Genomic DNA, 27691 nt, shown 5'->3' with positions numbered 1-27691 from the left:
TTATTTACACATTTAGTCTTTGGTCCCAAAACATTTGACTGCAAACTTCAGGAAGCAAAAGTCCCTGAGGTTTGAAGGTTTAAAGTGCAAAAAGATGAGTAGAAAGTCTTCTGAGTCCAAACTCGCTCAGATGATTTCATGAGTGGTGTATGAAGGAACAAACAGGCCGTTCCTAGAAGCCCACTCTGCCCACAGTTTCCCTGCCGGGTGGTAAATACTGTCCGTGGGTTTCCTCACAGTGTCTGAGGTGGCGGTCTCAGCCAAAGACCAGATTTTTGGTTTCTGGTTCACATTGTTGTCTTTACTCTCCAGAGCAGAGGGCGTGTGCTCAGAGTTTTCCACTTTCTTCACTAGAGTAAGTTCTCTGTCCTCGCTGCTCTGCTGCTGCTGCGTCACCTCCACAGGTGCTTCGCTCTCCACCTGCTCGTGCGTGTCTGCGCGCTCATTTTGCGCCTCTTCCTCATCCCGGTCATCCAGGTGACATTTCTGCAGCGAGCTGTCCTCATCATCACTCTCTCCCTCCTGCTCCTCATCCTCCTCCTCCTCCTCGTCTGACTTCCCCTTGGACGCCCAGCTCACTCGGTTCTCCTTCTTCAGGCGTCGCCTCGCGTTGGCGAACCAGGTGGAGACCTGCGTCAGGCTCATTTTGGTGATGATGGCGAGCATGATTTTCTCGCCTTTGGTTGGATACGGGTTCTTCAGGTGCTCGTTTAGCCAAGCCTTCAGAGCGCCGGTGCTCTCTCGGGTGGCCACCTTGGCGACTCTGCCGGGATCCTCAGCTGCTCCGGGGCGGTACGGGGGGTAGAAAGCTCCTCCACGAGCAAGGAGCGCGTGATGGTAGTGAGAGGCGGCCTTCAGGTCGAAGCCATTACTCTGGAAAACAGACAGAAAGAACGTTAAGAGCGAGAAATTACGCACGTAATACTCCTTTTACGCACGGATTTATTGAGGCATGTGCGCATTTTTAATGACTTGCTGCTGCTTTTTAGTGCACCAGATGTTACAGATATTCTGTTTTGACTCAGCAGAGCACTCTGAACTGCTTTGAGTATGAATGGTACTCTGTTAATAACGTGGTATTGCATTGCGTAAAACAGAAATGATACATTTGGAGACGGAAATAAACAATGCAGCCCTGGCAAATTCTGCACGAGTTCATTAATAATGTTGGCTTTTCCTTGATGACGTAACATTGAACTACCTAATATTTAAAGATAAAGTAACATGATCACACTTTTTTGGTGATTTTTGTTGTTTTTCCACAATGCAACATCAGATTTTACGCACATTTGTTGTATGAAGCTGTTCCAAATAAACTAGAATTGCGCATTGTATCCATTTCCATCTGACAGAAACAGCTTAAGAAAAGCAAACTCACCATATGTGTGATATGCCTGTGGTGTGGATAAGGTATAAAGTTGTATCCTTGTAGTCCTGAGTACGTTAAAGGAACTCCAGCAGCCATCGCCGCCAGCTGCTGCTGCTGCTGCACACCCGGAGAGCAGCCCAGCACCGGGATCTGATATCCAGCCGGCATGTTGATGTTCCTCTCCAAGAAGAAGTTTCCAAATCCAGTTTGTGAAGCGGGCATCTTTCCCTGCGTCCCAGCTATTTCGAGTTTGAGTGACGATCCAAGCTCCTGGATCTATTTATACGCAGCCAGCCGCCAGCCTGTGTGCAGGAGGAGGGGGAGGGGGGAGGGGTCTCTGTGGTATTGACTGACAGCTACGTTCAAAAGACCTCCAGCTTTCACTGGCGGTAAATCCCATCAAAGAAGCCCTCCGCTGTTCCTTTTAGCGTTTTGGTGGAGAGGATAAATGCGTGCTGCAGATTTCTGCAGAGAGCTGAAGTTTCAATGCAAATGTAGTTTGATCACTTTGGATGTCTGGAGAAAGATTCACTCAGATTCACTCTCATAAATATCTATTTTACACTTTTATTGGATTTTACTTTAGACTTGTCTCATTGGCGCACAGAATAGAACAAACAGCCAATCAGCTATCCTACAATACGAAGAGAACAAAAGCAGGATGAAACCACCAAACTTGATACTTATCAACCTTTATCGTCTTCGTTTTAGCTCAGTAGCTCAAACCCCAACTTTCCAGTCTTCTAACACTCTGAAACAAGAGTTTCTACATTTTAGAAACCTTTCTTGCTAACTTTTCTGTCTCATTAGCATGTTTTTGATCTACTTTGGTGTGCCTGTGTTTTGGAAGCTTACAGCAGTTTAATGTAATTTTATCACGACTTTAACACTTCTCCTGTCTGGCACTAATCGGCGGAGATCTTAGAAAACGAGCTGAATTCAGTTAACAACATCCTGCCAGTCAACACTGTCGTTTCTGACACTTCGTCACCTCCACATGTGTAGTTTGTGTAGATTGAATTAACCGTCTCAGCTGCGTTACGATTTGGATGCGTTTTTACGCACGCGTAAAAGTTCGACATCTTTACAATCGCTGACATAACTCTGACGTAGTTGTTTTCTTTGAATACTTTAGGAATGACATAAAGCGTAAAACACTTGTCTTTCAGCCCATAAAGCCTCGGAGCCAGAAAGCTTTTTATTTGTTAATTTATTGAGCTGAACCACAACAAACTGGCCTCTCACATGTCGGATGGTTTTGTTTTGAGTGAAGCGCAGCGTTTCAATGGCCCTAATTAAACGAGGTTAAGCGAAACAGGTGTTGACTAATGTATATGATAATTGTGAGATAACAGATGCTAATGTGTGGGGGGGGCGGGCGGTTGTGTGTGTGGGGGGGTTGGAGATAAGAGGGGAAGATTACACTTCTTATTCCACTGCACCCTCTTTCAAAGAAGCCACAGTGAAGCTCAGTGTTTGAGTTCAAAGGAGCAGCTCACCTCCTTATCTCACATCATTTCATTATGATATTAACAGCATTAAGAGGAGGAGGGATGCTGGATCTACTTTTATTGGCTGGTGACAGTTTAGAGATTGTCACTGAAGACATTTTTAAAAACATATTTCTACTGCTGTCGTCTCTTTGAGTTGATGTTTTTCATTGAAGTTTCATTTTTTATTATTTTTCCTTTTTCTAAAAAGTAATCTGAAGCTCCCATAAACTTCTCCTGAGAGGTTTTATTTCCTCCAGAACTCTTGTAGCATCTCAACAAGCTCATTTTCTGCATTTGCTGTTGATGGAGGTAGTTTAACTGTCAAATCAGTGTTGACATCATGTTTTAACATCAGTGATGTCTCTGTTTTATTTGTGTTAAACCATTGTAAAGGGCACTCAAATGCAATTAAATACATGTGTGCAGAACCTTTCATAGCTGAAAATATTTTTTTATTTATTTACTAGGCCACACATTAATAGACTCTTTAAAGTTTCTGAACAGTGTTCTGTTTTTCCCATGAAAATTCACATGATTTTTTTTTTCTTTTTTCTTTTTTTTTTGTATATATATACAAGAGTAGACTCAGCAAGGTTATATACATAACACCATTTTTACAATTAATATATATATTTTTTATATACAAGACATTTTTAAAACTAAGAGCACTTGTATTAGATTTATTATTCTTGTTATTTTTAGTATTGCTGTTTTTGGTTATATTAGGTATTGTTTTGCTCACTTTATTTCCTACTTGTCTCTTGTTGAGCTGTTGTAATTACCAAATTTCCCCTGATGGGGGATCAATTAGAGTTTATCTTATTTTATCTTAAAGGAAAGCAGAACTACATTAAGATGAAATGTAACACAATAAAAAATAAAAGAAACAAGGAAAATGACATTCAGTTCAAATAAGAATAGGAAAAGCAGCCTATCACCTATAGAGTTGATAAAACTATTAGATCTGTTGACAATAAATACTAATTTCACCAATAGAGTTGTTTTAAAGAGACTAAGATCAGTGTGTATTTAACAAATGTATAATCTTTGTGTCAATAACCTTGCTTTTTATGTGATGTATTTAACAGAAAACATGGACAGCTGTTTAGGTTGTAAAAATGATTTGGATAAAGAGAACCAGTGCAAGGATTTTTGATGCAAGCATCTAATGCACTTATGCCTGAAGTAATGACAATTCTTAAAGCTCAAATAAGGTATCTGAAAATATTTTATTGGATTTTTCTGAAGCCATAAAGATATGCATCTCATTACAGTGATTTCTCACTGTCAGGATAATCACAATATCCTCACATTAAAAAACACAAAAAATAGCGAGGAAATTCTCATGTTTGGATGTGAAATGCCTGTTTAACCTTCTACTGTGATCTCAAAAAAGAAAATATTACATAAAATTTAACATATATATTTTTTTTCATATCACATTTGATACATTAGGTGTTTTTGGCAACTGATAATCCACTCAAGGGCATTTTTTATCATTTATCAGATTCTATTCAAATGTTTTTTAGTAATTCATTGATCATATTGATTAGCTAGAGGTATCATAAAAGTATGTATCAAATTTGATACAGTAGGCTTTAAAGGGTTAATGTAAAACTCTGCATAGGCCTCATACTTCCAGTCTTACTTTTATGTGTTGAGGTTGGGAACTGAGTCCCAACCTGAAGGTTTCACCCTGTCTGCTCTGGGACTGTCATAATCAGATTCGCACATGTGAAAGAAAATGATCATTTAAGCAAAGGTATTTTGGTATGAAAATATTTGTTTAGGCCCAATAAAAATTATGTTAATTTCTTTTTATACTTTATTTTCATTTTTGATCATGCATGCCTCAAAAAGATGATAATAGAGAGATGCACACCGTTAATAATACACCACAGAAAGTCAAAACACACAACAGGGTTTAAAACTGAAAATAAACAATGAAGAAGTGTTAGACTCACAGGAAAAAAACAAGCTCAGCCCCAGGACTTTCACAAGATTGATGTTAATATCAACAGTCCTGTAACACATGTGGATCCTCGGGCCAGAGGCTCAGCTTATCTCAGACATGGGGGGGTGCTGCAGAGAAGTAACTCTACTGATGTACATGGGAACTTCAGAAACATGACGAGGTTTGTTCAAGAATATTTTCAATAAAGCCAAATGTGTCCTATATGATGAATTAAAATCCTTCTAGCATTCAGTGTTCAAATTTTCAACATATAATCAATTAATCTCTTCTTTTAAAATAAAAGATAAAAAAATTTAGAGTTATATATGAACAGGGATTGAATTATAATTAAAGGTAATTTTAAGTTCTTGCACTAAATGTAACTTTATTTGTTGTCTAAATTCATTGAACAGCTTTGATTAATCTGCAAATAAAAGTCAGACTTTTTATTCATCTAATTTAACCCCTTATAGCCTGATAACTGAAATAATGGCAAGAAAATTCTCATTTTTAGAATTGAGATTTTTATTCAACCTTCTACTGAAAGCCTAAAAAAGAAAAATTGCTATAAAATTTTACATTTATACTTTTTTGTATCACGTTAGGTACATTAGGCGTTTTTGGCAACTGATAATCCACTGGAGGGTAATTTTATGATTTATATATTGATTTCAATATCGATAAAGATGCCATAAAATTGTCTCAAATATGATGCAATAGGCTCGAAAAGGATAATAAAAATACTGCCAACCATATCCAATCCGTAATATATGCAAAATACGTAACAGCCTGTAAATACAATTTATAATTAGTGAGTTCCATTTTATATTTCATATTTTGTATTTATTTATTGTCTTTATTTACATGCTCTTGTTTACACCATTTCTTCGTCCTACTGTCTCTAATGGTGTACTTTGTTTATACCTTTTTTGCAGATGTAAATTTAGAATTTAGAAATGGGATATCTCATCTCACACCTACATTGGAGATTATGATAAACTACTATAACTCTTACAGGAGATCTGATTCTAGTATAAATTTCACCTGTATTTTCATCTTGCTACTGATTCTTTTTAACATCTGTGTTGAAGTTTAAATGCAGGGCTGTCACTTGAATGTGTCATTCTCACAAACTGATACAGATACTTTAATTCAAAGGGGATCTGAATGGGTCTTCCACCACAGTAACAGAGCAGTATGTCTCTCTTTCACATGCAGATTTCTGTTCTTTCCTACAACAAAACCACTTCAGCCTCTCAACAGATGACACTGAAACCCAGGAAAAGTCAATGGGCACAAAAGCTCAGAATATACTTTAGGTGACGATCTACTTGTAGCGTTTTGGATCTCTATCAATGGGAGAAAATGGCTCAGTGCTGTAATATAATGCAAAAAATCTTGAATTTTACATGCAGTTTAGATGGGATCAATATTTTTATGTATAAGTTTGTGTTTTTCAGATTACTGCCCCTGTTGATTAATTTATTTTTTTAAGTTGGAACAGTCGCAATATTCTTTAAATCAAGCTCCTCAATACTTATTATTTTTGGCTACTGTTTTGTCTTTGTGGAAGTCTGATTCACATTTGATTTTTAAAATTTGATTCTTAAATGACATCATAAATAAATTGTACCCTTTTGTTGTCTTAGGGTAAAAATGACCCTATGGGCCTAACCCCATAGATAATATTTCTTTATCACATACCTCTATGATTTTTCTTAGATGTGAAACATTATTTTGACTAGTCTTATGATTTGTAGCTGAAATAGCCCTGCTCAGGGTGACCCATGAGCTACTGATAGCAGCTGACGGTGGTATGTGCTCAGTCTTGGTACACAGCAGACTGTGGTGGGGATTTCACATACAGGGTTCAGAGTGGTTTTTATCTTACCTTATAAATGAAAGGTTTTGTGTTGCAGGAAACAATTATGTCATAATTTTTACTAGTTAGGTACAGTTTTAGGACCAAAAGCCAACCAAATAATAATAACAATTCTTCTTCTTTTTCTTCTTCTCCTTCTTCTTATTTTATATAATAATAAATATATTTTCATTATCATAAATATATTGTTATAAGGGCTGTCAAGATTAGTTGAGTTAATCGTGATAAATAAAGGTCCACAATTTTTGCACAAATTGTAGCTTTTTTTTAATCATGAATAATCTGTGTTTTATCATCCCTTCCAACACACTTTAGTTAAGCCACTGCAGTGTCTCCCTGCCTCCACAGTGATGTCAAGTAACTCTATCACTGCGCCTTAATGTCTCATTTCACTTTAAAAACTCACAGACAGCTCAGTAGACAAGTCAAAACTCATCTGAAACTTGACTTATCAAACATTTACCTTTTTACTGTTGACTTATTTCCTATAAGAGCCATATCAGGCTCTTTTTCTGTGCTTACGTTCATGTTAAAATCTTCAGTCTGCCTGTAAAAGCAGGTCTGCATCCAAACAGGAAGTCAGTTACCCTTGGTTCTAGACAGTAGGGAAATCTAAAGTAACAAAATACAAACAAAAAAAAAACATTCCGCAAATTTGTGGAATTTTAAACTTCAATAAAAAGGGTGTGATTAATTGTGATTAACTACAGAAATTCTGAGATTAATCTTGATTAAAAATATTATCTTTTTAAAGCCCTAATTGTAATATGTAGTACCTTGCTGAAGCAGATGATTTTTGAAGGGTTTTTTAAGCTGCTGAAGTACCTCTTGCAAAAGATGCAACTACAAATTTGCATTAATTTAAAGATAATTATAATTGTGGCCATAAAGATACTGAACCATTATTTCTGTAAAGAAAACCATTCTTACAGAATTTTTGCAATAAAAATGAATGGCCTTCTGTTATTTAATGTCATCATTCTGCTCTGTAATGAGTAAAAACACAAATATTGGAGACCACAGACTGTTAAGACAACACAAGGGTTAATAATAAAATACAGTTTCATTCTATTTCAATAATTTTCTGTGGTAGTCTTCTGACTCAGGCTAAAACATTTAATTGAGCCTTTAATGGACCAAAAACATATACGTTTTAAATGAAAATCCATTCTTCCATAGAGAAAAACAAAGTCCTGTAAATGGCAGGAGAACTTATGCCTGCTTTTCTCGTAATATATGAATATTTTATAATGTTTTATTCAAACCAGCAGCTTTTGTTGATGAACTTTTGATCTAATTTGAAACTTTTTCGTTGCTTTGCAAAGACGCACAGCTCATTTTTTCTACACTTTGTTGACTAAAAGTTGAATAAACTGCATAAATAAATCTGCAGACTGATCCTGTCTCATTTCCCACCACTGTGTTGTGCTATATGTTTCTAAAATCCTGGTTTATATTTGTGGTAAGAACAAGGAAAGAAAGCACGTGATAACAGGATTTATCCTCAGATAGAAAGTGTTGAAGTTGGAGGGGGAAAAGGAATTCTTCAGGGTGGGGTCCACAGAACCTAAAGCAAATTTGAAGAGCAGCAACAATGGGCTGAGCAGAGAGCAAGGAGAAGAAGGCTTATGGCATCAGTGTCTACATCTCACAACACAAACAGCTCAGGGCTGAAGCCTTTGTCCCTCACACAGATCTTCCTTTCATTCTCTTCCTCTTTCTGCAGCTCGCTCACAATGCAGGTGTTGGTCCTGCTCTGACAGGTCTGGTCTGAGCTGTTTGCCGTAAGGATGTTGCTCGTTTACAGGAGAGAAAAGTGACCAAATGGAAGAGGATTGTCCTCAGCACGCAGAGATACAGTACGAGATAGCAAAGAGGATGAAATCATCTGTATCTCTGATAACACCTGAGTCATTCCTCAGAGCTGAAACAGTCCTTTATCTACAATCCTCTGCATATTCCACATAATGCACACACAGTGAGGTTGAAGAAGTCTGGTTTTAGGCTAAAACTGCAGAATGACAGTGCATGCAGCTAATGAGCAGGTCAGGACAAAAGGTTTAGGTGTGACCTCAATTACAGGCGATCCCCTACCTGTGAGCTGACAAAGGGACTAAACATGCAATTAGAATAGCTCATAGATAGGTGTGAACAGGACAACAAAAGCCTGCAGAGAATCCACAGAGTCTTCAACACCTCCAGCTTGTTAGTTTATTTTTACTGCAGTAGAGACTGAGAGGAGAGAAAGTTCATACTGACCGCTGGAAATCCAACCAGAGGAAAGAACAGCATCTATTTAAGTAGTTCATTTGGAAGTCTATGAAGTAAACAGTCAGTTAAAAGAGAAATAAACTGTGGAAAAAGTAGCTTTTTATATTAGTAAGAGACATAGAAACAAACACACAATTAAGCTTGGATCAAAATCAGATATCCCAGCAAAGAATGCTGTGACAAGGTGTTTTTATTTTTATTTATTTATTTATTATCTGGCTTTTAGAGTTTAGTGATTTGTGTTTAATTTTTTTAAATTTATGAATAAAAATGAGATGGCAGGTCAGCATATAAGCACACAAACACAGGAAAAATTTTCCCATGGAGATAAAAAAGGGTTTCTTATAGTGTCATATCACATCACGCTGCATCGCATTGTTTTGAAACATCGCATTGCACTGTAACATTGCATCTCATCACACTGCACTGGACCACATTGCATCACATCACATTGCAACGCTGCATTGCGTTACGTTGCATTAAGTTGAGTTGCATTACACTGCATCGCATCACACTGCACTGGACCGCATTGCATCACATCACATTGAAATGTTGCATTGCATTGCATGACATTATGTCGCATTACGTTATGTTGCATTGCATTACATTGCTTTGCATTACGTTGCTTTGCACTACCCTGCGTTGCATTATGCTGCGTTGCATTACCCTGCATCGCATTACATTGCATCACATCACACTGCACTTGACCACATTGCATTGCATTGCATCACATTGCAATGTTGCACTGCATTACACTGCATTGCATTGTAACATTGCAACTCATCACATCACATTGCACTGCATCTTATTGTTTCATATCATATTGATCACATCACATTGTATTGTATTGTTACATATATACCATATCATATTGCAGTGATACTCAGATAGTTTGTTGTGTGAAATTCGTGCAGCCATACAACTATACAACAACTAAAGGTCACTAACATGATAAAAAGGGCTACTTTTGCATTGATATGGTTTGCCTTGAACCCTAGCTTCATCTTAGGGTTGCCTCGGGCAAAAAACATTGAAAAACCACTGTGTGTTGGATTGTATTGTATTGCAATGCTAGACCTTTGGTTAGTGTTATCTTATTGCTTTCATTAGGTCATCCCTGGTTGTTACTTTACTGATTTTTCAATACCTTTTTATTATCAGATTAAATTGTCTGGTATCCTATGATACTGTATTTCTATAAACTTACCCAGATTTAAGTTGATCCCTCATGTTATTTTTCTTTTAACTGATTTGTGTTGTACTGCAGGGTTTCCCAAAAATTTCAGACTGTGACTCCAAAAATAGTACCACCAGGGCCTGAGGATTCCCACCATCCCCGGAGGGGGTTAAAGTTTACAATGTAGCACAGAGCATCATCTACAAGTTTGCCTTTTAAGTTTTTGTATTTGTTTGTTTTTGTTTTTGAGTTTTTGTACACACTACTTATGTTTAAGCACAAATCTCATTTGAAATCATTTAAATTTTCTCTTTGGTGGTTCCCACTTTGGGAACCACTGTAGTAATGTTCTGCAGGGAATTATATTACATCATATTACATCCATCACTCGATCTAAAATCTGATTTTACTCTGTCAGATCGTACTGCAGTGTAGAATTTAATGACTTTAATCAGAAAACAAGAATTTTAGTATTCTTCAAAGCAGTATAGCATCTGATTTTTTACAAGCTTTCACCAGCTTTGTGTCTCGTCCTGTTGCATCATTACGTACGACATCCTTAATCAGGTCTGTTCTTTGTGTTCTTTGCAATAGCCTCTATCAGATAATCTGATTTTTAGTAGCGTTTTTACATTCATTTTAACACTTATCTTTTTGTATCCCCCATTAGTATTTTCTTTTAACATAGTTTTAAACAGATTGTATCTGATCATCTGGTATTGTGGTTTAGGGGTATTTTTATCTCTGGTGGTGTGTTTTATGTCTCTTTTTAACTGATTTTTTATTTAAGGATTTGTTGCAGTACATTCCTTAACATTTTAAAGTTTGCAAAATTGGATCTTTAGTTCTTGTTGAATTATATTCTTTTTTTGTTGTTGTTGTAGATACTGCAAAGTGAGGCCTTTTAGCTGCTTGTTTTCAGAATTTAAAGGAGCAGAATTTAAATGATGCAGATCACAAAGAGTCAATTGACCACAAACACATCATGGTTTCCAACCAGAACTTCAATTTTCCTCCCTAATGAGATTTTCCTGGGGCATCAACACAAATGGAGAGATGTAAGCAGAGTGTGAATGTTATCAAGCTCTCCCACCTCTTTACTATCTGACCCCCTCTTCCACACCCCCTCCCACTCTTTGTCCTTTGTCATTACTCTTATCAGGACCACTCTATCATTCTTTCTAAATAGTCGTGGCGCTCAAACCGCTTGCAAATGTAAGTATGTCTTTGTTTAGGGCCGGGCAGGGGCCCGCCTCCCTGCTCCCTCCTGGGTGCAGGCTGATTGACGGCCCTCCGCTGGGTGAGTGACAGGCAGCGTGGGTAGGATCGTGATGTGCTGGTGTGACAGCTGGTGCTGGTGGAGGTGGCTGCCTGTGCTGGGTGCTGCGGCCCTACGGGGTCCCTCAGCTGGAGAGTCCTGGTCCAGTTAGTCGGGCTGAGTCGGTGCAGCTCCCTGATGTGCTCGTTGTAGCAGATCAGCTTGTTAGCTCGCTAGACTCTGTTTTTACACATCATGTGGGGTATGGGGCAGAGCCATATGGGTGTTTAGAGAGACTGAGGGTCTGTCGTCATCAGGAACTGAGTAGGTCCATACATGTATCCTCCACATTACTTTATTTTACTTACATTTTAAACATTATAAACATTGTTTTCTTACTGCAGTCTTTCTCTCCCCATTAGCGCTGCTACAACATAATGATTAATCAGTGAATGTCTCATTAATGATTTATTTTACAGCCACTTTATAAGCAGAAGTGTTTCAGCATGTAGTGCCTTCAGCTACTTAATGGTTACACATTAGTGCTTTTTAATTATAATTAATGACAGTACATTTCCATTGAGTCTTGATAGAAGTCTTAGAAAGCAAGACCAGTATCAGAGATTTTGCTTGTGCCAATAAGGTATTTCATTATTCTTATAATAATCAGTGTCTTGCACCAGAAAGCCATTCTTCTTTGCAACTTTAACAGTACAGTAACAGAAGAACTAGTAAAGGTCATTATTTATAGTGTACAACTATAACAACAAAGTGCTTGCAGACTGTGAAACATTGATCTAATTTAGCAGAATGCTAAAAGCGTGGACGTTTCTTTCACTTTAGATAATTTGAAATCTTTCCAGGTGTGTTTGTCTAATTTCTTTTTGAGTAAATCTTATAACACTTAAAGGGATATTTGAGCATTTTTTAATTCGAAGTAGCAGTAGTAGTGGCATTAGCCTCCAGTGATTTTAGTGAGCATTCTCCTTTAAGAAGGACTCACTGGTTGTACTGGCCAGGAAGCTAGGCTATACGGTGTAACAGGTGGGTACAGTTTCTCCCTGGAATTAAGCGAATTTTGGAAAATATTGGACCACAAAACAAGTTTGGCTCAAACATACGCAATGTCAAAAATGTTTGAAGCATTTTATGTTGTACCCTGAAAGCCTCTGTGTTTTTGTCACTATTTTGCCGTGCAAGGGCACATAACCAGTAGCCAAAGGCTGCTTTGCAAAATAGTAACTAAAACACAGAAGCTTTCTGGGTAAAAAAACAAAACACTTCAAAAGGACGTTTGAGCCGAAATTGTTTTGTGGCCCAATTTGACTTTGCTAAATAAAAGTAGCTCTATGTGTACTTACTCCCTTTGTTTTTCTTTATGTATTTTGCTTTTTCTTCTACTCATTCTTAAAGTTTGTGAAACGGTCTATGTGGGACTGCTAGCTGTAAAGCAAAATCCCTCATGTGGATAATAAAGATATTCATGTCCCTTAATCCTTGAAATAGTCATTTGAAAAAAATACAAGGATTTTTGGCAGGATAAAATTTGAAACTTGACAAAATTCTGAAAGTTTACATTGCCTTAGTTTCAGACTGTCACCATACATGGTTGGTACTTCAGGCCTACAGCTTTACATTATTCATATTTCTTGATGCATAGGCAACTGATAGGTCCTTATAACTGGGTGATTAATATGTTACTGTTTTTTTCCATCTAAACTGGCCAAGTCAAGATACATTTATACATAATGCACATTTTAAACAGCTTCCATTGACCACAGTGCAGAGGAAAAAAAACAGAGATGATAAAATGAAAAAAAATTCTGATAAAAGACAAAGTACTTAATACACATTAAAATACAAATACTAAATTAAGTGAAATAAGAGAATAAAACAATTATGTGTACAGATAAAGACAATGAAAGAATGCAATTGCAGATTTGATGGACAACATGAAGTATGAAACAACTAAGTGGAGTCAGGGTAAATTAGAATTAAAGGCTACTTAGAAGGTAAATGCACATTTAAAGTATTGGAAAAAAACAGAAAAGTCATTTTTCTGTGGCTGGATTTGTTTTTGTATTTCTGAATCAGGGTTTCCATGGATCCTTAGAAAGTTTTTAAAAGTCTTTCATTGGGCTTTTGAAATCGAATGCAATAAAGAGTCTTAAAAAAGCCTTATTTTATTTATTTTTTACTTGTGAAAGGTCTTTAATTTTGGAAGGTACTTTGAATAAAACACATCCATATCTGATCTTTGTTTACCCGCCAATTTATTTATTTTTATCGTTATTTTCTGTGTATACGCATGTTCATGTGATATTTAACAGCACTGAAGTAGTGCTGTCTGTACATAGCCAACCGGTTTAGAATCAGCTTAGCACACCTGCTAAAGACAAATGTCACTATACATTATACTGATTGGATAGAGGCATTGAATGTCCCCAAAATTGTCAAATTTGGGTATTGATGACTGAAAAAAAAAATTTTTTGTGCTTTACAATTTTAAACTTCATAATTAGTGCACTATATCAAAAATTTCAGCCCTCATCCAGTGTGCAGAGAAATCTTACATGCCTTGAATTCTTTACCATATGCCTCACACAAATGATACTTATTTTTCTCTCAGTTCAGCTCTTAAAAAAGTCATAAATTTGATTCTTAAATGTCCATAAAAACCCTGGCAATACAAGAGTGATAATCAGGGTTTGATTTCATCAAGTGGTACTCAGTCACAGACTCACCATGATGACCAATCAAGAGTCAAAGAGTTCCCCTGATGACCACTCAACAGTCACAGAGTTACCCTGATGACCACTCAACAGTCACAGAGTCACTCTGATGACCACTCAACAGTCACAGAGTTACTCTGATGACCACTCAACAGTCACAGAGTCACTCTGATGACCACTCAACAGTCACAGAGTAACTCTGATGACCACTCAACAGTAAATGAGTTACTATGATGACCACTAAACAGTCAGAGAGTTACACTGATGACCACTCAACAGTCACAGAGTTACTCTGATGACAACTCAACAGTCACAGAGTTACTCTGATGACCACTAAACAGTAAGAGAGTTCCACTGATGACCACTCAACAGTCACAGTTACTCTGATGACCACTCAATGGTCACAGACTCACCATGATGACCAATCAAGAGTCACAGAGTTACTCTGATGACCACTCAACAGTCACAGAGTCACTCTGATGACCACTCAACAGTCACAGAGTCACTCTGATGACCACTCAACAGTCACAGAGTTACTCTAATGACCTCTAAACAGTCACAGAGTTACTCTGATGACCACTAAACAGTCAGAGAGTCACTGTGATGACCACTCAACAGTCACAGAGTTACTCTGATGACCACCCAGTGGTCACAGAGTTACTATGGCGGCCACTCAACAGTCATGGAGTCACTCTGATGACCACTCAACAGTCACAGAGTTACTCTGATGACCACTCTACAGTCAGAGTTACTCTGATGACCACTCAACAGTCAGAGAGTCACTCTGGTGACCACTCTACATTCAGAGTCACTCTGATGAACAACAATAACAATTTTTGAAATTCTCTGTTTAAAGAGTTCATTTTTTGAATATAGACAGTAATTTTATGGTTTGAAAACATCTTTTTTCATAAATAGGATATAAGTGTATATTTGCCATTTTGATTTGTGATCTTTTTGTTAGACTTCTGGTTTTTTTTATTTGAAGAGCAAAATTAGATGGAAAATCCATTTTCCTTCCTGATTTACAATTCAAATGTTATCTTGATGTTTCAGCCCTGTAAAAATTTACTCCTTAATCAGCAGCACAAAAAAAGCAGATGATTCTACTGCATGTTTGTTTTTATCTACCTGTTCTTTGCTGAATCATGATTGTGTTTTGCAAGTTTGGCCAAATGTTTAAAAATGTTCCTTGTCTCCCTACAGAACATGTAGGTAGTTAGATTTATTATTATTTCTGTCTTTAGCCTCACAGTGAGCGGCTAATGAGGTTATTGGGCATCTGTGACGTGACATCTACATTTTGGCCTATTTGTGAAACAATGGTAACAAGGAAGCCGGGGACATTGGGCTCTGTGTTTTCCAACTCAAAATAACAAAGGCGAGCGGCCGCTGGTGGGAGGCTGTGCTCTCATGGAAATGAGCAACTGAACCAACAATGTAGCGCCTAATCTCTTCAGAGAGAGGAATCAGTTACACAGCAGTATGCACCCCTCAATGCTTTTCATTAGAGTCAGCGTGCTATTGAACCAGTCACTCCACCCCCCTGACTCGCACACAAACACCCACACAACCCTTGCGTAGCCACAGGCCCTGCTCATACATGCACCAGATACAAGGTAGCCCCCCAACAACAGAAGGGTTGAAATAAGTGGGGCAGAGGGTGGTATGGGGGTGCGAGGCCTCAAAGCATGGGATTAGAGTTAATGTGCCCTCCCTGGGTTATAATCTCTTCAGAGGGCGACTTTGTTTGAGGGGCTTGAGGGCAGTAAGATAAGTATCTATTACAGAAACTCCCTCTTATCCCCCCCAACATCCTCGCTTCAAAAATGAAGCACAAAAACACTCGCCTCTGTTCCCCTCTGTGTCGTCTGATATCCAGGACCCAAAAGCAAGTGCTGCCCTTTTCAGCTAATCAGGAATTAAGGTCTAAAGCCGTATGGAGAGTGAGCAGGGCCCATATTTACTCCATCTGTGGCCCACAAAGTCAGGTAGTTAAAGTGAGATCAAAGGCAGCTTAAAAAAGCAGGGTTATTGTATTTAGAGAAAAAAGCATTATCACCAGCTCTTCTGTGCTTTTTAAGGAGAAACACAGTGTGAGCAACCGCGTCAGTCCACAGATCTGTGCCAGTGAAGTGGACACACAGTGACTCACTGAACATTTAAAGAAAAGAAAATACAGATACAAAGCTTGATATAAAACATTTAATACCAAAATATCATTATACTGTATAAATATTGTGCAAAAATGTAACAGAGGAAGATTGAAATCAACTTAAAAAAATCACTTTTACAAAAGCACTGAATTAGAAAACAAACCGTTAAAAATTAAACATGTCTGAAGCCATGCAAAAAGCATTGCAATTGAACCATTGGGCAGATAACTGAGAAGATGCTTATTCAACATGTAATAGTGCAAATTTGTTTTGCAAAAGTTAACATGGCACTTCAATACACAATTAAGAGCTAAATCAACACTGAAGAGGACAAATTTAAAGAAATCTGCACCATAAACAGAGCTGCAGAGGTCACATTAAAAAATCTGTGCACAAATTCCTTATTTGCCTTTTCAAAAGTGGCTTCCTTGAGTAAAGCTTGAAAATATACTTTAAGGACACTAAATCTTACTTGAAACAGAACAATTAAAGAAATCACTGATCTTTAATTTGCAGATTTATCCATACTGATAATTGACTTTTAAACTAATATCTGCCAATATTAATATGAGATGATGCTGATAATGTCATGCATGTCTCATCATCAACCACATGTGCAGAGGCTGTTCTTTAAAAAGCAGACGGACTGTGTTTTGGTGCATTTAAACTAGGGCTCAAGCTGTTATCAGCCTTGCCTATTTTGAGACCAGTATTTAGCTTTTAGCTGATTATCTGTATTCACATTTTATTTTACTGTTCACTGATAAAGTGAATTAATTCAAAAGTATGTTACTTCAGCTCTCCTGTTGGTTAAGTCTTCCAATCTGGATCTGTCTACTCTCTCTGGAGTCTTCCTAATGTCCCGCCCACAACACGATCTGATTGGCAAGCCACACCAGTAATAGCCCTAATCACCTTTAGTAATCAGTGATGAAATAGTCTAGATTTTTCTTATTGCAGGTATACACCCTATAACACGTCAATGTAACATTATAATTACTGACACGTTTTGCTCATTTTTATTGTAAATACATATCTGTTCCAAATATCACTTATCGGTCTCATAACTTTTTAATGGGAATCAGTATTCACCCTGACAATTAATATCAGCCAACCCCTGATTTCAGCTATGTTCTACCAACTCTGCAGGGCTTGACTCTAGTATCTAATACCTGGTACTTTTTTTGGTACAGCATCAGGTGTTTTTCCCTTCAAGGTGAGTGGATACTGAAATGTGATATCAAGCCACTGCTAACCATTGATTGGCCAGAGTATTATCACGTTACAAATGCAACATCCAACCAAAGACCAGCTCAGAAACCAAACAGGCCAATTTCAGATAGCAACCACTCTTCACACTTGTTTTTGCCACATTTACATGAAAGAGCAAGCTATTAACTCAGACTGAACCTAAAAGAAACTTGAATGCTGCCTGGTACGAAAATAAAATTGAGCTGAGCTGAGTCGAGCCAGAACCAATTGTTGAAATGCACCATCGTGCCCCCGCACTTTACTTTCTCTGTCGTCCTCTCCCTGTTTCCAACTCGATCCACTTCCTATCCTCCACAATGATGGTACAAATTTAAGGAAATAATCTTGGTGAGGAAAAACATTGCAATGGTTGCAATGTGTTGACAATAACTTTACCAAATACCAATTTAACTTGACTCACAGATTGATTGCATTGCCACACTGATACAGATCTATCTTTAATGGCTTTATAGAAAGACTGTCGAACAGCCTTGTGCAATGTTGAAATGTGTAGCAGTTTAAGATATTTTTTTATCATTATGGGGCCTAAAATAAAAACGTGCAACATGAACCTTTGACTAACCTTTGACAGATGTTGAATTAACTTTTTTTTCTCTGGCAATAAATATGACCAAAACCAACAGTAAATCTATCTGCCTATAAAGTGGTGGTAAATCTGATATTGCTGACTATTTTTGACCAAAAAAGGGAAGAAAAAAAATCTCTTGTTGTCCAAAAAAACTATTAAAAGCGCATCAGCAAGCCAAGCTGTTTCACAGGATGACATTTGTTCATTAGGAACATGAGAACATGAGAACTGTAGTTATTCTGACTCAATCCCTCACTATAACTCCAGCTGTTTTACAAAACTGAACTTAAAACACAATTTTGACCCTTCTTGTTGTATATTTAGAGTAACACCAAACCAGAATGTGACTATTTTCCTACTTTAACTCTTAAGTGATAACAAAAATGGAACTAAATCAGATCAACACTGCTGTAGGCCTGAGTCGCTCATATTTGACAGTCTAAACTTCATGTAGCCTGAGCTTATTTTGAAACTTTAAGGCATAAGTAAGTTAGCAACATTCATTTATATTTATAGGCTTAATGAAATACTTTTACGGTAACTACTGTATAAATATCAGTAAAACATAATAAAGCACAGCATCTTCTGCAGAGATTCATCCAAAGTTAAAGCATCTGTGTTCAATACTTGTTTGAGCTGTTCAGGTGCATGGGCAAATGTGTGATCGTGTTTAGATAATATATGTACATGTATTTACATTTCTATACATGTAGGTTTACATCATGTGTGTACATATATTTGTGGCTGTGAGGGTTTGGTGGCTGTCTGAGAGTAGGGTCTGATATCATCCCAGTTTTTCCTCAGCGGGAGAATTTCCTGGGTCTGAAAGCAGGAAGGACGAGCTGATGAGACGCCGTCCGCTCCTCCTCGATAGGAGCCAGATCCTCAGCTGAACCCCATTTCTTCTTAGAGTGAAACAATGACACCAACTTCCTGTTCCTGTTTCGCTCTCTCGCCTGAGTGACTTGAAATTCTGTGATCAGAAGAAACAAAATTTATGATACTTCAATAAACCTAACAGAAGTTTTCACATCTCTAGTAGTGGAACTGTAGTATGTAGATTCTTCATCATTTTTCCAGAGTGCAGTACTGCTGCTGCTGCTGCTGCAAAAAAAAAAAAAAACAATACTAAAAAAGCTAATTTAACATTGTGGGTGAGCATGTTTTTCTTGCTGTTTTACCAAAACTTTGAGAAGTTTGAGAACACTTTGCATCTTAAGGTGAAACCAAAGCTAGGGAATAGTTATTTTAAAATGAAAACCAGATGAAGCAGCAGTAGCATGGAATAAAAATTATTTTTACCACCTCTATTTTTAAACTTTAACTATTTAATTGTGTGAATTACTGAGCTATGATGACACATGTTGATGTAGATTTAGTCAATCTCTACTATCTGTTTGCATAGCTTACTGGCCAATGGCTGTACCTCTATATTTGTGAGAATGTTTTAGAGTTTCTAATCTTTCTATCGAAACAATAAAATTTCCCAAATGTGGAACAATGCCTTTTAAGAAGCATGTTTTTGTTTTTCAAATGTATTTAAATTCCAGTTTGGTCAAATTTCCCTCAGTTAACAATGCAATGTCTTGACTTACAAATGTTCACTTGTGAGTCAATTTCCAATCAGATGTTTTCATGCTATTATTTCTATAATAGGTAAGAAGGAACTTAGAAGAACTAACACTAGGCCCAGTTGCCCCCCATACTATAATGAAGCATGATTGCCTCCCCCTTTCTCCCTCACTGGCTAGTTTGCTCCAGGCACAACCGTTCCTCTGCATGGTTACCTCTTGTACCAACGTCATCACGTCATAATACAACACGTGCATGGCTTTGTTTACAAAAAGCATAGTCTCAGAGTTAGCACAATGAGGAGCACCACAGAACATGACTGTAGCTTTACTCACTTTGTGGCCCCTAACAGTCCTAAAATTCTCCAGTTGCAAATCTTTGATTTGCATTGGTTCTATGCAGGGCTGGGCAATTACTCGAAAATAAGATTAAAACACAATATGGCCTGCTGCAATTTTCAAATTGCAAGAGGTGCAATATTTCTTTGACCTGAAATTGTGTCAACATACTAGTTCTAAACCTTTTTTTTTTTTTTGCTGCAGCAGTGATGTTATGCAGGACATATTGTGCAATCATTCAGGTGCCATTTTTTTAGAATCGTCAACAAAAAAATCCTAATTTTTGTCTTTTTTTATTAAATATAAGAATGACAAAAACCCTTTAATGCAACGGTTCTTGTCTAATTTGCAATGAGTCAAAATCATCAGAATTTGAATTGTTTAGCCCTTGTTTAGGAATAAAAGAAAGTTAAGGAATAATCGCATATCAAATCTTTAGATTTTTTTCCAAAATCGTTCAGCCCTAGTTCTGTGTCATACGTCTGCATTGCATACTCATGCTTGTGCTCATGCATGAGCAACTGTACTATGCCCAAGCCCATCTCATCCATCTATGCCAGGACCAAACAAGTGACTGGTACTAAGCATTCAGACTTATCAAACAGACCCCACTTTGAGGGTCAAATGTGCTTAGGCATGGTATGGATTGCCTTGTGTAAGTGCAATCCTTAATTTCTGAAACATGTCTTAAACCACAGCGACTAGCAGCTTCACAGGCTGACCTGTGAAGTTAAAGAATTGACCAAGGATAGAAATGCAATCAAGTATAAAAGATGTGGCATGAATCCATCAGTGTTTACTTAAACACCAGGTAATATCCATGATATAATAGCAGAGGTATGTGGCACTCACGCAGCTCGCTGTCTTCCTCTGGAGCTTCTTGTTCTTTAGTTTTTAAGTAATGGCAGGCAAGGTGGCCGCTGTAGTCCCTTAAGTTTTCTTTAGCACCTTAAAAAAAAGAAGATAAATCTTTGAAAAACGAGATGAGCCTGAGGAATCAGTAAGTTACTTTACTGACACCTAACACCCAAAGGAACAGAAGTAGCCCAGTGATCCAACAGTAAACAAAACAAAGGATTTTTCCCTGCTGTCACACTGAAACAGATTAAATGCAAATCTGCTGTGAAGCCAAACTCTTACATTGAAGTTTGAATTTTGTGAAAGGCTAGCTAGTAATTGTTTTAAAATAAGAATGATAGGGCTTTTTTTTTACCATATGTTCCTATGAGCAGGTCTAGGATATGCTGATGACCGTGTAATGCTGCAATATGTAAAGGTGTGTATCCCTGCAGAACAGAAACAAGAGGGAAAAAACATGAGTAAAGAAAAGCAAAACTTGAATCAGGTTATTTGTTGTAATTCTCTTTAAGGGGAATAACTAATGCAGTGTATGCAAAACAGCCTTCATATCTGACACTTAAAGGTTTAAAGCAGTTAACATTGAGCTCTGTGTCAAAGAGCTGGAGGGTTTAGTACCTACCCCCTGCAGGTTCCCGGGCCCAAACATAGCCAATAAAAACAGCCAGAGAGAAAAAAAACATACAAATTAGCAAAGGTTATGGAAACACCAGATAATGATAAAAACATAATTGCTTAGTAATTCCCTAAAAATTGCGACGTTGTTGGGTTGTGCATGCTGGCACATAGACGCACTGTTTTGGGAAACAATTAACGTGACATGATATGATTTATTAGCGGAGCACTCCTGCAGCCCGACAACACGTGCTGCTGTAATACATTTTCACAGCTGGGTGTTCACACTCTTCATTTAGGATCATTACATCACTGAGAGGAACAAAGGATGGAAAAAACAGCAGCCATGTTTGAACCAAAGACTTACTGTACATGACCGACACTCCTTCAGAAAACCAGGGTACTCACATGCTGAAAGACAGAAGAAAAGCACAAAAAATCAGTGATTGTGTTTGTCAGACAAGGACAGCTGCATGTTAACATAGATTTTAAAGAGGCATGCTTATCAAAGTAGATTTAAAGGAACATTTGGCTTGTTTGATAATCTGTTTGCTCATTACACACGAAATTACCGTTTTTACCCTGAGAGAAAATAATTTAAGGGATGTCTTCAGGGTGTTCTTAGGTTGGGATTGAGATATTTCAAGCTACAACAGCAAAAGAAGTAATTATTTATATATATAATATATATAACAACACAATAGAAAAAGTGGAAATTTAACTTTATATTCATTTTCAAAAGAAGAAAACTTTATGTGAAACATTTTATGACCTGGATCAAGTATGGCTGATTTGATGTGTCTGATAAAATCAGGACAAAAATGACTGGAAAACCTAATCACAGACAAAGTTGTTGTATGTTTTTTTAATAGTAATAACTATTATATCCTAGCTTTTTTGTAAAATTATAAAATTTTAACATCTATATGATTTTATGCCAGTTTATGGACTGAAAACTACATGAACATGCTTTGTTTTTACACAACCACAAATAAACGAAACCTTGAGTGAGAGATTCATAGATTTAAAAAGAGGCAAGTGTCAGTGTGATGCATTATGGGAAATGCAGGATGTCAGATTAGGCACTCAACCTCTAATTCAATGCAATTTTATCACTGTCTTATTCACCAATCAAATACTGTAAGATTACCCATGCATACTTTTTTTCTACCACATAAACACTGATTTTGCTGCTTTAATTACAAACTAGTAAATTAATGTTATTTTTACAATGTTTTGGGGAGGAAACATGTTATTTAAAAAATATATTTATCTAAGTGTTCAGTATATTCAGATAGCTGGAGTACCATTTTAAATAACTGAAGAAAGTGGAGAAATAAATCTGCACTCACTGATTTGGTGTTGACGTCAGCACCAGCGTTAGCCACCAGAGTAGCCATGTCCTCACTGCCGTGTTTAGCGGCCCAGTGCAGAGCTGTCTGTGTGAAACAACAAAAAAAAAAAGAGTCAGTCATTCTTCTTCTACATTGTGCATCATTGTTAGCCGTTGTAATTTCTGTAACATAATTACTAGTGTTCTAAGCTGAACAGGTCAGCTTCTCATTGGCCGCGTGAAGGCAGAGAGCCAGCTGTGCACCGAGGGGAGTGCACGGATAGAGGGATAGTGAGAAGGAGAGCTGGAGGGATGGTTTCCTGCCATCTAACAGAGCCTAATTACAAAACAACACAGCACTGTGCCCACAGTCGGGGGGCCCGGCCGCTTGTCACCAGGGGGAAGATTGATGATGTTAGTGTGACCTGTGGAGTGGAGACCCACCCAGACATCACCCACTACTGTCAGCACACGTCAGGGAGGGGAACACGGGGCCCCGGGACACTAGTGTGAGAGATACACCCACACGTCCGCACACAAAGACGTGAAAATAACATACATATGTACATACAACAAAAACCACATCCACCTGTTGGACCACAGCTGTGATCTCTGCAGTTTTCTCTGCACACGTTAAGCTGTGTAATTATGAGCCATCAACAGGTGAAAGTAGAGCGCGGGTGCAGATGTCGGCCAAGTTACCACATGTACTAGAATTTGACCCTGAGCACAGTGAATCAAACTATTAACCATGGATGGCTGAAACACTTCTAACCTCTCGTTTTTATTGAGTTTTTTTCTAAAGGGCTGCTAACTTAGGCTGCTTATTAATGACACCTTTGTACCAGATTGGAAGATATTAAACTGATTTTGTTAGCTCATGAAAAGAAGACGGACTGCAAAAATACAGAGCTAATAATCAATAACAGATACTTCATTTGTGGGAGTGGGCTGGGCCTAGGACACTCATAGGACTTTGAAATTGTCTTTAACATGAAGGAACAAGTTAAAATCTGTAAAGCATTTTTAGTTTTATAAACAATACCATCAGTTTATCTGATATTAACATAAGCAGACATGCAAACATTTTATTTATATCGTTTTCCCATAATGACAGTAAATTTAGTATTTTTTTTTATTATTTTGATTTATTTATCTTGAGATGGCAACAGAGTGAGTGATATGGTTGACTATCAAAAGTCAGAAGCATGTTTTTATTCTTGAGATGACTGCGTATGTATGAGCAGTATGGAAATAAAAGGTGTGTCATTTTCTTTACAAAATGCTCACCAACATTAACACAAACTAAGTGTTCTGACAGCTGCTTTAATTTTTGTTTTAACTGCAGAGGAATTGAAGAGAACCTTTAGATTTTCATGTTTAAAAATCTCAATTTTCCAAAAAATACAGTTTACTCATAAGTTTATAGTCTAGGTTTATTTAGGACAAATCAGTAATTTACAACTGATCTAGCCTCAGGAGCCACCACTCCCTTAAAGAGAGATCACAGCCCAAATTTGTGAAAGATTTTTCAACTACTGCTGCAGTTTGGACCTTAGATGGAACAAAACACAGGATTTAACAAATAGACAGGGCAAGAAGTTTAACAGCACAACATGACAGAATCCCTGAGAGGACATGCATGTGTATTTTCTTTTTAATGAAGATCTTGAGAATTTAATCTGAGGTGAAACTCAGTTAACTGATCTCATTGGACACTTCTCAGAGCAAGTTGAAAGGCTGCAGCTGCCTTGATTAATTCACAAATATGGCTAATTCTGGTAAATATTTGCTGCTTAAATTGTTATCGTGTGCCTTTGCATATGGACTACATATCTTCTATTATGTTATTTGTGTATGACTGTTTTTTTTGTCTGTCTAGAAACCTGTTTGCTGCTGCAGGACACTCTTGAAAAAGAGATTTTTAATCTCAATGAGGTTTTCTCCTGGTTTAATACATTAAAAAAAACACATGGTAATGGGAAAACCAGATTTGTTATCCCAAGATAATGAGGTAAATAAGTCAGGATCTCACAGAAACAACCAAAACGCACTTATTATCATGGATAATGGAGTTGAATAAAATAGAGGGAAAGATGTCTGCTTAGGGCTTCCATACATCTTAGCATTTTTGCCACAATTTTCTTTTTCAGGCAGTCATTCTGAACCAACTGAAAACTATGGAAGCCCATCCCTGCCACTTAAAAAGAACAATGTGGAAGTTAGACAATTACAAAAAAACAGAAGAATCTTAAGTAATAGTTATGAGATAAAAAGTTTAAATTGCGTTATCTCAAATTATGAGATAAAAAGTCTCATAATAAAAGGATTTTTTTTTTCGAGAATTGCCTTACTTTAACATTTTTTCTTTTTTATTTGGCAGAAATGGGCTTCCATAGAAAACAGCCCTGTGATCCAACAAGTAAGAGCCACTACCACAAACAATATTCAAAGTGAAAACTAATATTTTTGGATGTGTTGAACTTTGTTCAGTCTCTCCCTGAATTAAACCCTACCACTTACTCAAAATGAAAATACTACTACTTCTACTACTACTAGTAATAATAATAATAATATTATTATTATTATTATTATTATTATTATTATTATTATTATTATACATTTTATTTATAAAGTGCCTTTCAGAAATTTGAAAGAACTGTACAATAATAATAAAAAGACATTTCACAAAAAAGAAAAAGCCAAAAAAGGACAACATCACAGACCTGCATAACAGTAGAACAGGCTTTTTTCGTGATGGATTAATTATTGAACAGTGAAAGCTGCAGAGAGGAAAAGTAAGGAGTGTTTTCTGTGATCTAAGAAAAGTTCTAAACCAAACGTTCAGACATTCAGAAGGAAATGTCAAACCTCTGGATAAGAAAAGACAACTTTTACTGCATGAAAGGAAACCTTAAAATCACTTTCCAAAAATGTAGACTATTTTCTAAACAGACAGAAGATTTATTTTTGAAAATTCGTAACAGTATGATCTTGCTTAATTGATTTAATGTGGAATATAATGTTCTCTTCTTTTCTGATTGTTGTATAGAAAATTTGGAACTAGGTTAAAAATCCACAAATTCCATGTGATGGACAGATTTATTCCCCACACATGCAAAAAAATCTTCAGGATTCTTGAAACATTTTTAGAGCAGCTGAAAGTGTTGTAAGGGCAGACGTGGTACGTGAACAGGACAGGAATCCTTTTGTGTTTTAGAGCTATGGACTTAATTGTGCTAATCGCTGTGCAACAAACCAGTCCAGCTGCTGGCAGGAGAAATATTTCTGCAGCTAAATGGACGGCAGTAAAGCGAAATGTAGCTACACCTCTCGGTGTCGAGCGTCTGGCAGACAGATTGTGATAGATGCTGTCTGGCTGGAGTATCTCTGTCTCTTTTGTCCGCCCGCTGTCACATCTGAAGACAGATTGGCTGAGGCACTGTTTGACAGGCAGCTCGGCGGGTCTCCCGGTGGGCACAAGTGATGGACGATGCTGAACAGGATGCAGCGTCTTCCCTTCCTGTGTTTCTGTTCCTGACTACTGCGGTGAACCCCCCCCTCGATCCCACCACCCTCACCTGTCCAATCACTCAGGGACGTCTCTGTCCCCGCCACGCGCTCCCCGGTGAGGGAAGCGGTGGCTAAAGAGGGCTCACATGGACAGGACACACAATGGCCAGTGAGCTGTGACACTTGATGAGGAGGAAGACGGAGAGGAGTGATGGGAGAATGATGTACTTACAAACTGTGTGGAGGAGGAAGTCCGTCACAGCAGGAGCACAGGACCACACCAGGAAGAGAAGAGAGAGAAAAGGAGACGTTGGAGTGAGATATGTTTGGGAATCTGAAACTGGCAATACAAATTTGGATTTTAAGCTGCATGAGGGTGCCAACAAACTGTAGCAGTTTGCTTACAATTGCTGCTATTTGTGTCAGTGCGGTACTCAAGTGTAGCTATAACACTTGGATAGTACACATCAGGCTTCTGCTAAGGCTCCAAGATACCTAAAGCAGAGGCTAAGGTTATGGTCGAAGCTTCAACTGGAGTTATGTTTAAAATAATACCAAAAAACATGTCTGTTGTTATAGAAAAGACTACAGCTAAAGTAAGTTTATAGGACTAAGGCTAAATCACATCAGGTATGGGAGCACATTTCGATTCATCGCTGCTCCCAGTACAGGCCCCCAGATGGCCAATGTCCATGCCTTTGCTATGCCCATGCCCCACCTCTCTAGGTATACTCCCAGCTGACCCTTCCACACTTCATGTGGCAGCCCTTGACGCCTGGTCCAACCCACCAGGTCCCAGGCACCCAGCAGAGCTAGATCAGGCCCAGGAAAGCACGCAAGATGTCTGTTGCCAGCACATCAGCATTGGACACATCGCCTTGCCAACAATACTAATGCTAACCCTAAATTCATGGTGAAAATTGAGGATATGTGAGGATATGTATGGCTGCAGTGAAGGTTAGGGGCCATGGTGCACCAAAGTTTGGGCTGAAATTACAGCTAAAGCCACAGCTAATAGCAAAGCTTATGACTTAAGATATGTCTATAACTAAAAATTGCTAAGGCTACAGCTGATGTTATGGGCAAAGCTAAACCTGATGTTAGAGATACCACAATGCTAACAGCTAAGGTTAACCTGCTGTAACAGGTACAGCTATGGCTAAACCAGAGCACTGGTAACGGTCCAGGTTACCACCAAGGTTGTGGCTGAGGTTAAAGTAAAATTATGTCAAAGAGTATGGCTAAGGCTAGGGTTAAGGCTAGGGCGATGACTTTGGTTTCCATTGAAGCTAAAGCTAAGGTACTGACAAAGGCTACATCAAAACATATG

At 37.8% G+C, this 27691-nt stretch overlaps 2 protein-coding genes across 2 annotated transcripts in view; both read right to left on the bottom strand.

The window, feature by feature from the left end:
• Positions 1 to 126: 126 nt before the first annotated feature.
• On the bottom strand, positions 127 to 1591 carry irx7 (iroquois homeobox 7). The gene is made up of 2 exons (XM_041799050.1): positions 1379 to 1591; positions 127 to 873 (listed from the first exon to the last, which is right to left on the bottom strand). Exons 1-2 carry the CDS (start codon positions 1589 to 1591, stop codon positions 127 to 129), a joined length of 960 nt encoding a protein of 319 aa, XP_041654984.1.
• Positions 1592 to 16343: 14752 nt separating this feature from the next.
• LOC121517422 (ankyrin repeat domain-containing protein SOWAHA) overlaps positions 16344 to 27691 on the bottom strand; it is a 38970-nt gene continuing 27622 nt past the window's right edge. Inside the window, exons 9-14 of the mRNA XM_041799163.1 lie at positions 22868 to 22954; positions 22482 to 22484; positions 21523 to 21525; positions 21256 to 21328; positions 20895 to 20990; positions 16344 to 19105 (exon numbers count right to left, since the gene is read on the bottom strand). Coding sequence (XP_041655097.1) covers positions 18933 to 19105; positions 20895 to 20990; positions 21256 to 21328; positions 21523 to 21525; positions 22482 to 22484; positions 22868 to 22954 — 435 coding nt within the window. The 3' untranslated portion in view covers positions 16344 to 18932. The remainder of the gene's footprint in view (positions 19106 to 20894; positions 20991 to 21255; positions 21329 to 21522; positions 21526 to 22481; positions 22485 to 22867; positions 22955 to 27691) is intronic.

This window comes from Cheilinus undulatus, linkage group 11 (genome assembly GCF_018320785.1).
Source record: "Cheilinus undulatus linkage group 11, ASM1832078v1, whole genome shotgun sequence".
NCBI classification, from domain to species: domain Eukaryota; kingdom Metazoa; phylum Chordata; class Actinopteri; order Labriformes; family Labridae; genus Cheilinus; species Cheilinus undulatus.
The sequence above is the reverse complement of the archived record's forward strand: the minus strand, read 5'-3'. Positions and strand labels throughout refer to the sequence as shown.

Coding starts and splice junctions, on each gene's coding strand:
- irx7 (XM_041799050.1), bottom strand. CDS start 1,591: ATGCCCGCTTCACAAACTGGATTTGGAAACTTCTTCTTGGAGAGGAAC. Junction 874..1,378: donor ACAGGCATATCACACATATG/GTGAGTTTGCTT, acceptor TCTGTTTTCCAG/AGTAATGGCTTCGACCTGAA.